At 46.9% G+C, this 15,609-nt stretch overlaps 1 protein-coding gene across 1 annotated transcript in view; it reads left to right on the top strand.

Annotated features, from left to right (window-relative positions):
• Window positions 1-15,609, top strand: part of EEA1 (early endosome antigen 1) — a 764,210-nt gene that overhangs the window by 263,326 nt on the left and 485,275 nt on the right. The window contains exon 18 of the mRNA XM_078674577.1: window positions 5,756-5,895. Within this exon, the coding sequence (XP_078530703.1) occupies window positions 5,756-5,895 (140 nt within the window). The remainder of the gene's footprint in view (window positions 1-5,755; window positions 5,896-15,609) is intronic.

Raw genomic sequence — 15,609 nt, 5'->3', positions numbered from 1 at the left:
ACGAGGCGGCGATCCATGCAAAGATATGAATGTCAGCTGCCCTACATGCCAAGAACAGATGCATACTGGTAAGTAGCATTTTCTTTCGGACGCCCCACCTTCGGACTTGGCACTGAAAATTACTTCCAAAGCCAAGACTGTGGCATCATCCTTTTCGGACTGAGAACATGCTTTGGTTCCAACTCGACCTTTGGTACCGATCCGGAAGCTGACCCCATCTCACTCTGTGACGACAAAGCACGTCACTTTAAAGCTGAAGCCTCTGTACCGAAACATTTGGTGCTGAAAAACTCAAGACCATCATCAGCTTCCACGTCTCCTGTCAAAACATCCCTAGAAAAGCTGGTCTCGCCAGAGGAAAATCCAAATTCAAATTGCCACTGGTCGTGTTATTGCTTCACCTTCCTCTCAGCCACCTTTGAGGAGGAAATTTACTTTTGAGGAGGCACAAACCATTCCAATGCCTCAAAAAATAGCAAACGACATAGCCACTAGCACTTCCTTTCAACTGCCCCTATACCACCTCCACCACCACCTCCTCCTCCGCCAACTTCTCCACCACCTCCATTCTGTTCTCACTCTACTCTTCCATTGTCACCACACCAGGATATACATGACATTTCCCCTCTTGGATCATCACAGTCTGACACTGGTGGGTTAGGTGAGCCATTAGGGGATATATATGACACTGATCCCACTACACCAAATGATCCAGACTTGTATACAGCTAGTCCTTCCCCTTCTGAGAAAGCAACCTCCTATCAGTAAGTCTGTATGAGAGCAGCAGCTTTTCATAACACATTGTTCCATAGAGAACTCCTAGAGCAGGATTTCCTGTTTGAACTTTAGCTTCTACTCACAGAGATACACAAAATCTGCCAATGTTACCAGGCATAATAAGATACACAGACAACATCTTTAAGGACCCTGTTGGGGCCAGAATTATAACCCCTACAGTAGATAAAAAATGCAAGGCAGCACCGTCAGACCCTTTATTCGAAGTCCAGTACCACCATAAACCATTGTGACAACTGCTGCACTTAAAAGAGCCAATTTCCAGGCTAGCCGGGATGCCCCCCCTGAAATGAAAGCAAGCATAAAGATGATGCAGGGAGTGGTGCAACACAGCCTGCTAATCATTGGCGTATTGCCAATTCGCAAGCCCACAGCAACACAGTCAAATGCCATGGACAAGTTCATGAACGCTAGATAAAGAGGTACCTGTTTTGCCACAGTGTATTTGGCAATTATTACATTTTAATTCAAGCATTGTTCACTGCTAGACATGAAGTTATCCCTGAACATCAAACACTACTCAAGCAAGAAGTCCAAGCACTTCGTCTCACAAACTTAACATTTGTGGTAGCAGGAAAATACTATCAGTTCAAAGTTCTTCCATTCAGAGTGACTACTGCACCTCGAGTGTACACAAATTGCCTGGCGGTAGCCACTTCACATCTACGAGGAAAAAATGCTTACATATTCCTTTATTTAGATGATTGGCTTATCAAAGCAGTTAAACGTCAGATGTGCCAACAATGCACTCAGATGACAGTAAATCTACTTCACAGCCTGGGTTTTACTATCAACGTACCCAAGTCTCCCCGCCAACCCCTACAAATTTAGCCTTACTTGGGAGCAGTCCTAAACACAATTAGCTTACCCCGACCCTGCTCGAATTCAGAACTTTCAGGCAATCTTGCCCCAGTTCCAAACAAACCAGACAATCACAGTAAAGATAGTTTTGCGTCTGAAGGAATAATTACATCATGCATTGCCGTAATTCACCATTGAAGACTACATATGTGTCCCGTTCAGTAATGTCTAGCTCACCACTGGTCTTAGTCACAGGGTCAGAGGAGGGTCTAGTGTTGATAGACCGCCACACTCCCTATTGTCTGTAATGGTGGAACACCAACAACCTGTTAAAAGGGAGGCCTTTTCTGGACCCTGTCCCCCACATCACTCTCACCACGGACGCATCACAGACTGGGTTGGGTGCTCCCCTACAAGACCTCCCTTTACAAGGTCTGTGGAATGCCAAACATCAATCACTACACATAAACTACCTATAGCTTCAGGCTGTCTACTTAGCACTGAAGGCTTTCCTTCCTCACCTGTCGCACAAGGTTGTCCTAGTTCGGAGAGACGATATGACATCCATGTATTATCTACAAAAACAAGATGAGGGCGGGGTGACAAACTTGTTCTTCACAACTATTACACCTGACTAAGGCCATATGGAAGTGGCCTCTATACCCAAATTCCCCTGTTCGCGGAATACCTTCTGGGAACGGATGACTTTGCAAATCATTTCAGCAATATGCAGCAGAAAGTCCACAAATGGGAACTCCATGCACAAGTCCTCTTATCATACTTCAAAAAGTGAGAGTTCCCTCAGATCAACCTTATCCCCACAGCAGAAAGCACAAAATGCCCAAACTTCGATCCAGGTACCCACACCCACTATCCAAGGCCAACCCACTATGGATGACTTGGTCAAGGATATTTGCCTATACTTTTCCTCCTCTCCCGCTTCTTCCCTACCTGGTTTGGAAGCTCAGGCAAACTTTGCTTACAATGAGCCTTGTAGCTCCCACATGGGCACATCAACCTTGGTTCACAACACTCTTAGACCTCTCTGTAGTTCCACACTAGATGCTCCCCAACAGGCTGAACCTTCTCACTCAAAATCAAGGACAAACCAGGTACCCAAGCCCAAAAACTCGGAACCAGGCCGTTTGGCTCCTGAGTTCTTAGAGTATGAGTACCTTGACTTACATCTAGAATGTATAGACATTCTCAAGGAAGCATGCAAACCCACCACTAGAGCCTGGTGTGCCTCAGAATGAAAGCAATTGGTTTGCTACTGTCAATCTAAACAAAATAAATCCTCTAAACCTCACAATGCAAAACATTGTCTGCTACCTACTATTTCAAAAGGCAAATCTAGCATGCACTTACTTCCATACGGTTACACCTCACTGCACTTGCTTCCTATCTCCAAAATAGACAACATCTCTCACTTTTTCAAAATTCCAGTCATCAAAGCTTTCATAGAAGGACTCAAACGAGTTATTTCACCAAAGGTTCCTCCAGCACCATCCTGGAACCTCACATCGTTCTCACCAGACTCTTGTGTTCCCCGTTTGAGCCCCAACAATTATGCCCCCTTAATTTTTTTTTCGTGGAAAGTGGCATTCTTATTTGCCGTTACGTCACTCAGGCATGTTAGTGAGCTCCAGGCTTTAACCTTTAGAAGCACCCTTCTTTCCAATACATAAAGGCAAAGTGATTCTTCACACCAACCCTAAATTCATACATAAAGTAGACTCTCAATTTCACTTCAACCAATCCATTGAGTTGCCAGTTTTTTCCCTTCAACCAAATTCTATTGCAGAAAGAGCTCTTCATACACTAGATGTCCAGAGAAATCACGTTATACATAGCTAGAACAAAAGCTTTCAAAAAATCTAAACAACTTTGTTTCCTTTTCTCCATCTTATAAAGGCAACCCAATATCCAAATCAAGCATAGCCAGATGGCTAGTCAAAAGTATTCAAACTTGCTAACCTAAGACCAAACCCGTAGTTGACATTTGTAAGGCTGCTACATGGTCCACACCATCACCAAACACAACTGTGTGGATATACAAGCACACCTGTAAGGCAAAGTAGGACAGGCAGTGCTTTGTACCCTTTTTCAAACCACTGTAGCACTCAGAGGCTAGACACCACTTCTAATTAGGGGCTGCTTAAAAGTCTATGCAGAGCATGTATATCTACAACCACACATGCCATTGAACGGAATGGTACTTACTCTGTAAGCATCTGTTTGTGGCATGTAGTGCTGTAGATTCACAGGCGCCCTCTTTATTCCTGGAAGCATATGGCTGTTGCAGTAACATTATACATTTACACTTAGCATGGTCATCGCATTACTTACACATACTTTACACTCTTTCTCACCCGCCTGCGGAAAAACAATCTAACAATGGAGTCCATGCCCATGGGCAATATCCTTGAGAGAAGTCGTCACTCAACCTTGTGACTCAAAAGACTTCTTCAAAGAAAAACAACTTGCACAACTCCTGTCCTAACACTAGATGGCAGGAGTATGCAGAGCATGTGTTTATACAGCACAACTTGCCACAAACCGATGCTTACAGGGTAAGTAACATGTTCCTTCATGTTTATTTTGAGTTATCTAGAATTTGATGTTTGGCATTTATGCATTGATCCATTTATGGAAGTCTATCAGGTTCTCAGATTTCCTCTGCGAAATCAGGACAGCATCTATATAGGAGATCTGATTTCTAAAGGGCGAAATGCTTGTATATTCATTTGTTTTCGTATTGTGCCATAAATAGTATTGCTAATTCTGGTGCGTAGTGGCATCCCATTGCAGTCTCCTTTGTTTAAATGTAATAGGACTGATGAAATTAAAAGAAATTGTTCTTCAAGCTAATTTCTGCCGAACCGAGTTTGTAACTGGTGGGAACAGGGTGTGGACTTGGTCTTGTTTTCAGAAACTACTTGATAGTTTCTAATGCAGCATCTTGAGGATGTTAGTTTATAGATTCTCCATGTCTATAGTAGCGAGTATTTCATGTTGATCTTTAAATGCACAGCTTTCAACCAGATTCATATCAGTGGTGTCCTTAACCTATGATCTGACATCTTTGATTAATGGTTTTAGAAACACATGAATATATTTTGCTAATGGCTCCAAAATGGAATTTCCTCCCTAAATAATTGGTCTTCCAGCTGTTTTTCCTTTATATTCATGGACCTTAGGTAGTATATACAAGACCAGTGTCCTAGGGTGCTAATCAGTCATGAGGAGGCGAGCTAGTGGCTTTCCCTACTTAGTGGCATGCAAGTGCATGAGAAAGCACCTTGTGATATTGACATCCCTGCCCTTTTAGCAGTTTTATTCTTATGAAAATGTATGTTTTTCTCTCAGTTAGCAATGTTGCTCCTGCAGCACCCTTTCCTTCAGACATAATGTGTAGCTCTCTGATCAGTACACTTCAGTACTGTTGTGAATACAAACACCTAAAATGCACATATCAAACAGTTCCATGCTAAGCCATGAAAAATACCTGCTCAAATGAAGCACTGCCTTACGTTAAGAAGTTTTAGCTTTGAAAGTTGTCAAGCAAAGATATATATATTAGCCTTACAAAGATATTACCCTTTCAAGATTGCATTCATTGATAAATTAAATATGCAGGTACTTTTCATCTGACTAAGACATAATCTCTTTCTTACAGTACTAACAACATTTCTGAACGCTCATTTCATTTAATCTGACATTTGGGATAGTTGCAGAGTTGTGTTCAGAAGGAACACATACGCTAATAGATTAAGGCCCAAATTCTGAGTTGGTCATTATTGGATGCAACAATATCCTCTGTTAAAAACTGACGCTGATATATTTGCTATTAGTAGGGTCCGATAATTCTCGCCATTTATGAGTTGTAGGGGGAATCGTGTGGATGTTCATGCTTACTCCATCAAAATCCACATGTTCTGGAAAGTACTTCTCGTCCACAATCAATGTTAGCAGGTTTGTCCTTTTGCTGTTTATCATGTCACGTATAATTCCGGTTGGGGGTTATTCCTGCACATAACAATGTATCATCCTACTCCAAATGAGGATTTTAGTAATGATAAGGCATGTAGTGCTTTGAAATGTATATGTGATGTTAATTATTGCAGTTGTGCTAAAAAAATATCCTTCTCCCACACAGAAGCTGGAAGCTGATATTCAAAATACTAAAGTGAGCAGAGAGCAAATACTACAGGAGCTACAGGAGAAGCAGCAGCTGTGCTCCAGTCTGGATCAAAAAGCAACAGAACTAAGCAAACAGCTAGAGATAGAAAAAGAAATGTAAGATACCCATTTCATGAATGAAAAGAAATTGACTTTTAGAAGTCTGTTTTCTTTTCAAATAGCCGATGGGGAGATGGGAAGTGAAACTGAAATGCAACAATGCCTTGCCCTAAAACGGAACGTTTCATTCTTTAACTGTGTCACCAGTAGTCTCAAGAGTGCGCTGATTTGTTTCTTGATGCATAGTGATCGAACACACATTGTATATACATTTTCACGAGTGTATAGTCTCTCACAGTTGTTACTTTCCCCACTGTCCAAACAAAGCTCCTGACGTCACTTTATTTATCTAACAGTCTTTAGACCATTTACTCTTCATTTAGTAGTATGTCAAGCACCCTGTGGTGAAGAGAAAAGGGGTGAGGAAAGAGAAAGAAGGTCCTGTTATATAATCTCCCTAAATGCATCCTTTACCCCATTCCTTTCAACGTTACAAACAGGCATGTCTCACTCAATTACTAGAGCAAACCAACAGATGATCTGTCTAGTGTGCCATCCATTTAATTCCAACTTCTCAGGCGCGGTTTCCTTTCCAGGTTTCTCAACCATTGCCTGCATAGATTTCATAGCCTGTAGTCTCCACTGCAGGGAGGGACTCTCCAGTCCGATAACACTTCTTTCAGTACTTGTGTTACAGGATCTCTTCAGAATTTGCTTCCTTGATACTATCCTCCTCCTCGTTCATTCTCTAACATTGTAGTTCGCACTGTAAACACACTGTTTTCTTTGTCAAATAAGATGGGGGGGGGGAGGGAGAGTAACATCAGAGTTACTCAATCAGACATATTTTGCACTTTTGTTTGCTGGTTTTCCCAAATTTTCAAAATCATCCAGCGCATTGAAGCCAAAAAAGTAACTATGGTACACTTTCCGCTAGTGGGCACATTATTCAGTCCCATGGCCCAACTGGTGTTAACTCAGTGAGATGATGACCCTGAAGAGCAATTCTGAGAAGCTACATAAATAACAATCATACTAAAGATCTGCTATTTCATTTCACTCATCTCAAATGGTCAAATCAGCGTTCCAACATGCACACGTTTTTCAGTGATTTGTGATTTCATTTTTTGTTGTGCTGTCCATTAAAATGCAGGGTCCTCATTGAGACCTGAGCGCTCTATGTAGCGGCTTCTTGCAGAAAGAGTCTTTCCAACCGCTGCAAGATTCGATTAGTCTCTACCACAGCCCTTCATCTGCCCATGGTGAAACACTGCAAGGCAAACACAAGGAGATGATGGACGGAGCTCAAACTTTTCAGACACTCACCCCCAGTCACAGATCTGGGTTGAATCCATCATCATCATTCTTTAGCTCACTTCGCCACCCCAGTTCAGAGACGGCTATATGCAAATCAGTTTCGCCTCATGGGAACAGTCCTGCCTGAACTGCCAAGCCATGTCTTCCGACCGGAAACGAGCATCCTGGGACCGGTTTCAGGCAAACAGCCCTCATCAGCCAGGCTAGCTTGAATCCAGTGGCAAAGTGAGCAAGGGCCAGGTAATGTTTAAGCTACACTTTTGTGCTTCAGGCTCTTCTATAAGCACCTGCACCAAAACATTTGTCCTCCTCTCATGAGGGTAGCAGCTGGCCTCTTGCTACCTGTGGACACCGACTACCATCTTGCATCGCCTTATCAGCTTGGGGTTGGAATGAGTTAGCATGCTAAACTTTTGTATCATTAAAGGTTAATCCAAAACTCTAGTATCTGGGACATGAAATCTTGATTGGTTTCTCTTTGCCAGATTGATGCATTCCTTGTTCAAATATGCACTTGTAGCCCAAGAAGCAGAGCACTAGCTTCAACTCCTGCTCGCTTAAATTTTTATTGAATGTATTGAAATCGAAGGTTGTAGCGCTTCACCTAGTCCGATATGGCCATAACATTTATGAACATTTCGGATTTTTATTCCAAAATTATTTTGAGCTTGGTTCTGCAAACTGTGGGGATTTAGTTTTTCACGTCACCCAGTTAATAGCCAAAGTTCCAGTAGCTTTGTATCTGATGGAGACTGCTAGCCGCAGATTCCTTAACAGAATTATCCCCAGGCGTGAGACTGGACCCAGAAAACTTTTTGACTCGGCATCCCTGCGCGCCGGGGGGACGGCATCACGTGACTCCGCCCAGGCGTCGTCCGCGTACGTGACGTCAGCGAGGTCACATAAGTCCCACCCCGGCGTGCCTACGTCAGTTTTTTCCCTTTTCTGCGTGCCTGTTTAGGCCTTCTCTTCACTATTGCGTGTGTCTGTGGGAAAAGTGTGCGGATGCCTTCAGGCTTTAAGACATGCTCGTCGTGTTGACGCCTTATGTCGGCAATGGACCCTCACCTCATTTGTATGTGGTGTTTGGGGGAGGTTCACGGGTCCACTGATTGCGAGGCGTGCCAACAGTTGAAGCCGAAGTCTCATAGCGAGCGCCGGATGAAACTTCTCTCGCCTGTCCAGCTCGGCTACGTCACCTCGATCAGCTTCTGCAGAAGGTTTTCGGAGTCACCATTGTCGTCGTCGTCCTCATCCCTCTCCTATGCCGCAAGAGCGTCACTCACCTGTCTGTAAGTGCCGCAGTTTGTCCCCGAAGGGCTGGTTTCCGGCCTGTTGGGGGTGTGGGCTCTCCGCTGGTAATGTGGCCCCGCGTATCGTCCCCCTATCCACCGTTTCCCGGTGAGGGGTCATCGAGAGCCCTGATGGAGACATATGTGGCAGCTTTGCAGGCCTCGTTGGCTCCTCCTCCTCCTTCCCCTCCTGGGACATCGGCGAACCCCTTGCGTTGTGCGGGGCCCTCTGCGGCGTTGCTGGCAGCTCCGGCACCGACTGGCTCGGCTCCAGGCTTGGAGGATGTGGTGCCGTTGGGGTGCAGCCCATCAGGGGTCCCTCCTTCGCATCACAGTACGTCTGCCTCGCCGTAAACTCCAGTGGGAGTCCCTGTGGTGTCGCGGAGGTCGCCGGGGCTCGGGTCACATCCCTGAGCCCCTCTCGGCACTCGGGAAAGGCGGCGGCCTTGTCTGAGGCCGAGGTGACGCCACTACTGCGCCGGCAGCTGCTGGCCCTGGTGACACCACAGGGGTCGGCGGACCCCCTCGTCCAGTCATAGGTCGAGGCTGGTGGGGGACCCCTCGTCCTCCTCTGGGCCCCTCTAGTCCTTCCGCGCAGGCGGCTGCCTTGTCAGAGGTCGAGTTGGCCTTGGCGGCGCCACATGGGTCGGGGGACCCCCCTCGTCCCAATATGGGTTGGGGCCGGCGGGGGGCTCCTTGTCACTCCCCGTGTCCCTCTCGTTCCTGCACGCAGGCGGCTGCCTCATCAGAGGTCCTTTAGCCACCTCTGCTCCAGCACAGCCCTGGTCCCCTGCGCTGTGTGGTGTGGAGGAAGCCTGTCCAGCCTCCTTTGCGCCACACGATGATGGCGTCTTGCCTCGAGTTGCAGACTCTACGGCTCCAGACAGGCGGCGGGTCGCGGACTCGTCTAAAGACGCCCCCTCTTCCCCAGAGGTTTGGTACCTGCTGGTGTCTTCCTCACCGAAGAAGGGTCGCCACGTCGTGGCTTTTTCCCCGACGTCATAAAAGGGCGGCTCCTCGCCATTGCTGCGGCTGTGGTTTTCACCAGAGGAGTCACAAGTTCCCCACTCCTCGGTCCCTCTTTCTCCTTTCCGGACCGGGCCTTTGCCCACTCCGGTTGGTTTCGGGGATGGCCCCCTTAGCTTTCAGCCGTCACCCACGGTGGAGCTGCTTTCCCCACCGCGGGACCCTACGGAGACGGGTGCGGCTTTCGCTCGCGCTGTGTCCACGGCTTTGCCCATGGGGGAATCCGGTTGCCCATTTCCCGCGGTTCATCTGCTGGAAGTTCTCCACCAGGGCTCTGGTGGGAGGGAGCTGCTGCTTCCCTTCGAGGGTTCGCTCCTTTTTTCCTTGATGGGGACGCCCGCCACGGGGGAACTGGTGCCCCAACACCTTCTGCACCGGCACCTTCCGGCGCCTTGAGACCTGGTGTGGCTTTCCCTCCACCCCTCTGCCTCAAGCCCCCTTTTGCGGACTGCCTTAACCTCCCTGCCGCCGCTGTTGTTTCCTCCATCACTACGGCCCCTCGCGGCGGGATGCCTGGCTTTCACCTTGTGAATACCCTGCTGGGGTATCTCTCACAGGGGAATACCAGGACGGGTTCCCTAAGCAAGCGCCTTGAGACCCCTGGGTGAATCGTGCGCTATATAAATCGAAATACATTTACATTTACAGGAGGCCTGCTGGCTAGATTCTCTGGGGTGCCATATGTTCACGTTGACCAGTGTGGCTCTGCGGGCCCTTAGTACTTTGTGTGTTGGCTAGGGCCACCTCTTGTTTGTGGGACTCGGCTGAGTCCCTGGGATTCGCTTCACAGGAGGATGCTCGGGTTAATTTGTGGCACCATGCGTTGAAGGCCGGGAGCTGACAGCGTTTATTCTTCGCTCCACTCTGAACATCTCGGAGGTGCTTGGTTGTGCCATGGCTTCTTCGGTTACCCTTCGCCGCCATGCGTGGCTTCGGGACAGTGTGTTACCGGAAAATGTTCAGGAACGGCTGGTTGATCTTCCCTTCGATGGTACTCTTTTGTTCCATGCCCCGGCAGACTCGGCCATCCGGAGGTTCTTGGCAGGGCCTCGGCGGCCTTCTCCTACCCTCCTCCTCCTCCCCCTCTGTGATCTTTGAGTTGATCTAGTTCTTGGAGGTGTTCCTACTTTTGGGCGGGTCGCCCTAGTTGTTGTTCTGTTTGCTTCTTGGCCACACGAGTCCTCCTTGTTGGGACTGTGGTTCTGTCGGCTGCTGGCCGGCACTTCTTGACTGTGTGTTTTTGCTTTGGGTTATCTACACCAGGTTGGCCCTGAGATTAGGCCTACTGTTTTTTTCTCTTTGGCTGCTTGACAAGCCATCTGCGGGGCGTTTTACCTGCGACTCTTTTTGTTGTTCTCTGCTGCGGAAGTTTCTTCCTAAGAGGGTTCCCATGTCTAAGGACTTAACATACCCCTATGTGGGGTAGTGGTAGCTGTTATATAGCTGTGCTGGGCTGGGGAGTTGTGGTCGCCTTCGGGCCTCTGCTCTCCATGGCTTTTACGTAAGTTGCAGGTGCAATTCCCATATTGCTGGATTGGAATGCCTTGGTGGCACCCCGGGCTGTCTTTCTCCGTGGTTGCTGCGCTGTTCGCCAGGTCTGACCCGCTGTCTGCGTCGTGGCTCTGGTTCTGCTTCTTTTTGGCTCCTGTGTGCGGACCCCTCTCTGAGGTGTGTTAGGATCCTTCTTTGCCCTCCTGTTCTCGGTCTTGGGAGCTGAGATGGTTTTTGTGTTTCTCCCTCTTTCAGGCGCAGCCGGTCCGGTCTTCCTGGGTGTACCGGGCTACCCTTCCTTCCTGTCTGGTCTATTGACTTTCGGCTGTGGTGGACTTAGCTGCCCTCATCGCGGGGTGTGTTTCCGGTGAGGGGGCTTGCCGCCTTTTCCCTCATCTCCTTGGAGCCTCTAGGTTGTTCTTCTTCCTCTTCCTTGCCTTGGCTGGAGTTTTCTGTTGCCTTGTAGGGGCGTGGGGTGCTTCGGCCTCTCTGGCCTTGCCCTTGTTTCCTCTGTTGAGTGTGAACCGGCTTCCTCTTTTTCTGCTTTTCTTCTTCCCACACCCCTCTTGGGGTCGGTGGTGTTCTGCTTGTAGGGGTTCCCCTTGCCTGTGGGGACGAGGCTTCTCGCCCTGTCTGTTGGACTAGTCCCCTGTGGGACCCTCTGTTATGTCCAGGCTGGTGGGGTCCTCTCACAGACCCTCCTTCCCCGTGGGTATGACTAGGGTATCTATTCTACTATAAGGAATCTGCGGCTAGTAGTCTCTTTCAGATGTACGAGTTACTTACCTTTAGTAACAATGTATCTGGTAGAGATGATTCTAGCCGCAGATCCCTTCACGGCCCGCCCTTCCTCCCTGTTCTGCGAGGACCTTTGGCTTAGTCTTCTGCACTCGGCTCCCGGTGGGTGGCTTTGTCTTCTGTGAGTGCATTCTTTTGTTCTTTTTGGACAGGTTGATTGTCTTGTTTCTTGTTCATCTCCTCCTCACTTGGCATGTTGGAGGATGGGTTTACCGGTACTCCTGTGCCCATCTGCCCCTCTGCTCTGGTTGGTCCAGGATTGGGGCTTGCCTTTACTCTCGTCCCTCCCCAACTTCTCCCCTTTGTTACTAAGAGTCCTGGCCCCTCTGCTAACCTCTGGGTTGGGGTCATCTGGCCGTGCCTTTGCACTTTGTTCCTATGGGGGTTGTCACACTCTGTGCTGGGGTTGCCTTGGAGGTCTGTCATTACTGTTTGTCTTGGAACTGGTTCCCCTTTGTTGTTCTTGGTTGGGGTTGTAGTCTTGCTACATGTTGTCATGACATTTTGCTCATCTTCCTTGTCTCAAGGGGGGCGGATTGTCTACATTTCAGACACGTTTCGTCACTGTTGGGCTCCATGCCTCTTGCATATTCATCGTCCCCAATGCCAGATTGGACATGCGTCCTCTGCAGCAATCTCTAGAGGACCAATGCAAGTCTCAGGTCGCTGGGAAGACCGTGTGACTCTACCTCAATCGGCCAAGGACTCCATAAGATGGTGGATGAAGCGGTCACACCTGCTAAAGGGAGTCCCATTCCATCAAGACAAGCCGGACATAGGGCATTGTTCCTCCTCGTCTCCCTGCTATTACTCCTTCCTCCCCTCCCTCCTACGAACTATTGAAACATTGTTTGTGTACTCTTACCTTACTATGCTCTTGTATCTGATGTAACTTGTAACGCAACAATCCTAAATGTAAAGCGCTCTGATACCCTCTTGGGTCAAGTTCGCGCTATATAATACTTTATAAATAAAATAATAAATAGTGGCAGGGTGGCTGCTCAGATCTGTGCTCTGTTATTTCTTCCTTCCCTGCCTTTGGGTACTGCAGTGTTAGCACTGCTCCTTGTGGTGGTGTTCATTACCAATCCCTTTTCCACTTTTTTTGCTCTTTCGCACACGGTTTCCCATACTCCCACAGTTTTGCCTGATGGCTCCGCGTTGTGGTGCGGAAACGTTCTCTGAAGAAAACTGACGTAGGAGCGCCAGGGTGGGACTTGTGACCGCCCTGAAGTCACGTACGCGGACGATACCTGGGCGTTGTCGCGTGATGCCTTCCCCCCCGGCGCTCAGGGATGCTGTGGCAAAAAGTTTTCCGGGTCCAGTCTCACATCTGGGGATAATTCTACGTTAAGGTATCTGCGTCTAGAATTGTCTCTACCAGATACATCGTTACCGAAGGTAAGTAACTCGTACGTTAACCCTCATCCAAACATTTCTGACCAAGTGCCTGATGTTCTAAAACGTAAGCTGCTTTTATTTTGTCATGCATTATATGATCAGGGCCATTTTAGCAGTAGTGATAGGTTTGCAACAGTACTTGGATGTTTCCCCATAAAAAGATGCAGAGCAGGATAAAACCTATGCAGGTCCATTGAGGTCAGTCTCTATTGTGACTCCTATCTAGTGGAAGGATACCTGTGGCAATAGGTAGGGGAATCCTATGTAGGAGAGCAGTGGGGATAGATTGTTGTGTTTAGGGTTTGAGTTGTCTTGGGGTGGATTTGTAGCACTAAGCTTGAGTGCGTTTTTGATGTGGATTTTCATCAGCAGAGTGGTCGTTTTTATATACAGTAGACTGAAAAATAATTATCTGTAGAGCTCGCTAATGTGTACAAACTGCCAGACTGAAACATGCTAACTTTGTGGGAAAAGTGAGTGCATGACACTTCTCCACTTAAGAAAAAACATTTTCAAAACTACCCTTTCCTACTCTATTCAGCATTTGATGAAAGCTTCAGAAACAGATTGGTTTTATAGTCACAATTGCAGCCGTAGCAACTTTCAAACCTCTGCATCATGGCAAAGCAATGCTTTGTAGTCAGCAGAGTTTCCCTCTCCATAGCCACCTTTTCACTCCACCTCTGTTCTTTTTTTTATTCAAGGCAATGAAAACTGCTTCAAGCTGTTTTACTTTTTAACGACAAACTTACTGTATAGCCCCCCCCCCCCCCACCACCCCCCTCAACGAACCAAAAAAGCATCTGGCTTCATGCCTTACTTGACATCCATGTTGTGACATATTCATACAGCAAGGGCATGAGACATATTAACTCGGGTCACTGTATGTTGGCCTAATGACTCTTGTTTTCCAGAAAGAGGATGGTGAAGGTATCACTGATCCTTTCTCTGGCTACCATTCCATGTCCCTGTCGCACAGGCCTTCTCGGTACTACTCATCAAAAGGGACAATTACTTTTCCATTAATTAGACTTCAGTATTTTTTGAAGATTTAGGAACCTTCTTTTAAGGTGTACTATTCTGGTGGTTTAGCAGAAGTCAATAACTTGAAACTAGTTTTATTGTGAGATGTAGCCATAAGAGCAAGAGTTCAAATGTTGAGACGGCACACGGTTGAGCAACAACCAAGACGGACTGCTGCAGCAAAGCTTAAAATATCAAATAAGATGTGCACAGAAATAATCCAGGTTCAGGGTATCTAAAATAAGAGTTGCTTCAAACAGATGGACAGATGTCCTATTGTGGCCTACTTAAATAGAAAATGAATTTTGGCTAATAGCGCAATTGGCAGTATTGTGAAATAAAAAGTAATGCATTATGCTCAATGTTATTTGTTTGCTAAATTGGAAGAGTAGATAAAGGTAGTCTTTCCCAAGTTAACAAGAAATACCATTATTTTATAATCGTTTAGGTGTTTTTGTCATGCTCAGCTGATATGTCAGGCATGTATGAAACACCATTTTGTTTTTCTTGGATACTTCCACTTTCCTTTGGTTGAATGATTTCTCTCTGCATGTTTTATTTTGGGTAGTGTGATACCCCCAGTTGTGCAGATGGATGTCGCAGCATTTCTCTCCTGAAAGTGTACCTTATACAAACATATACTCTGCAAGTAACACTCCAAAATATTTTTCTCTGACAGAGGAGTAGCTCATTCAAAATATTCAATAGATGTAAAAAAAATCTCAATCTGTGTATTTCAGCAGGGTCCATGCAATTCTTGGACTGATGCAAGTACAGGAAGTGACATCAATGGTTTCCTGTCAAAAACATCTTTAAAAGAAGAAGCCTAGAAAAGCAGACTTTATCCCTTTATATCAATGTGCACTGGAAGTGACTTCACTGGGTTTTTGCCAAAACCATTTTAAAAGAAGAATCCAGGCAAGTGGACTTAATTCCCCATTATCCATTACCACAGGAAGTGGCTGCCCCTCCCAGCATTTATCTGTACAGGAAAATACTTTTCTTCCTACCTTCTCCCTACTTCAGTTCACTCCTTAGCAGGCCCCACTGTCGAAATGTCCCCAGCAGAAGCTGCACAAACCAGGACATTGCCTATTTGAGCCTTTTTGGGACAGGAATGGCCTTGGACCAGAAGCCACATCCCTCTGAAACATACAAGGGTAAATATGTCCATATACAGCACCCAAATTGCCAATCCCCACTGAAACCTAGAGGACACAAACACTCGCATATCATCCTCACAACTCTTAGACCGAACCTTATATAAATTCCACTAACTACCACACACCCTTAAACTGCAAAGCCCAAGTTCCAGCTTGTGCCCATTAGCACTCGCTATGCAGTACACCACACATCAGACATCGACATCACAGAGCTCATCAGCTATTACCAGCTTGATCCTCTGTTCATCATGAAAATCTGA

Source organism: Lissotriton helveticus, chromosome 1_1, assembly GCF_964261635.1.
Source record: "Lissotriton helveticus chromosome 1_1, aLisHel1.1, whole genome shotgun sequence".
Lineage (NCBI taxonomy): Eukaryota > Metazoa > Chordata > Amphibia > Caudata > Salamandridae > Lissotriton > Lissotriton helveticus.
The sequence above is the reverse complement of the archived record's forward strand: the minus strand, read 5'-3'. Positions and strand labels throughout refer to the sequence as shown.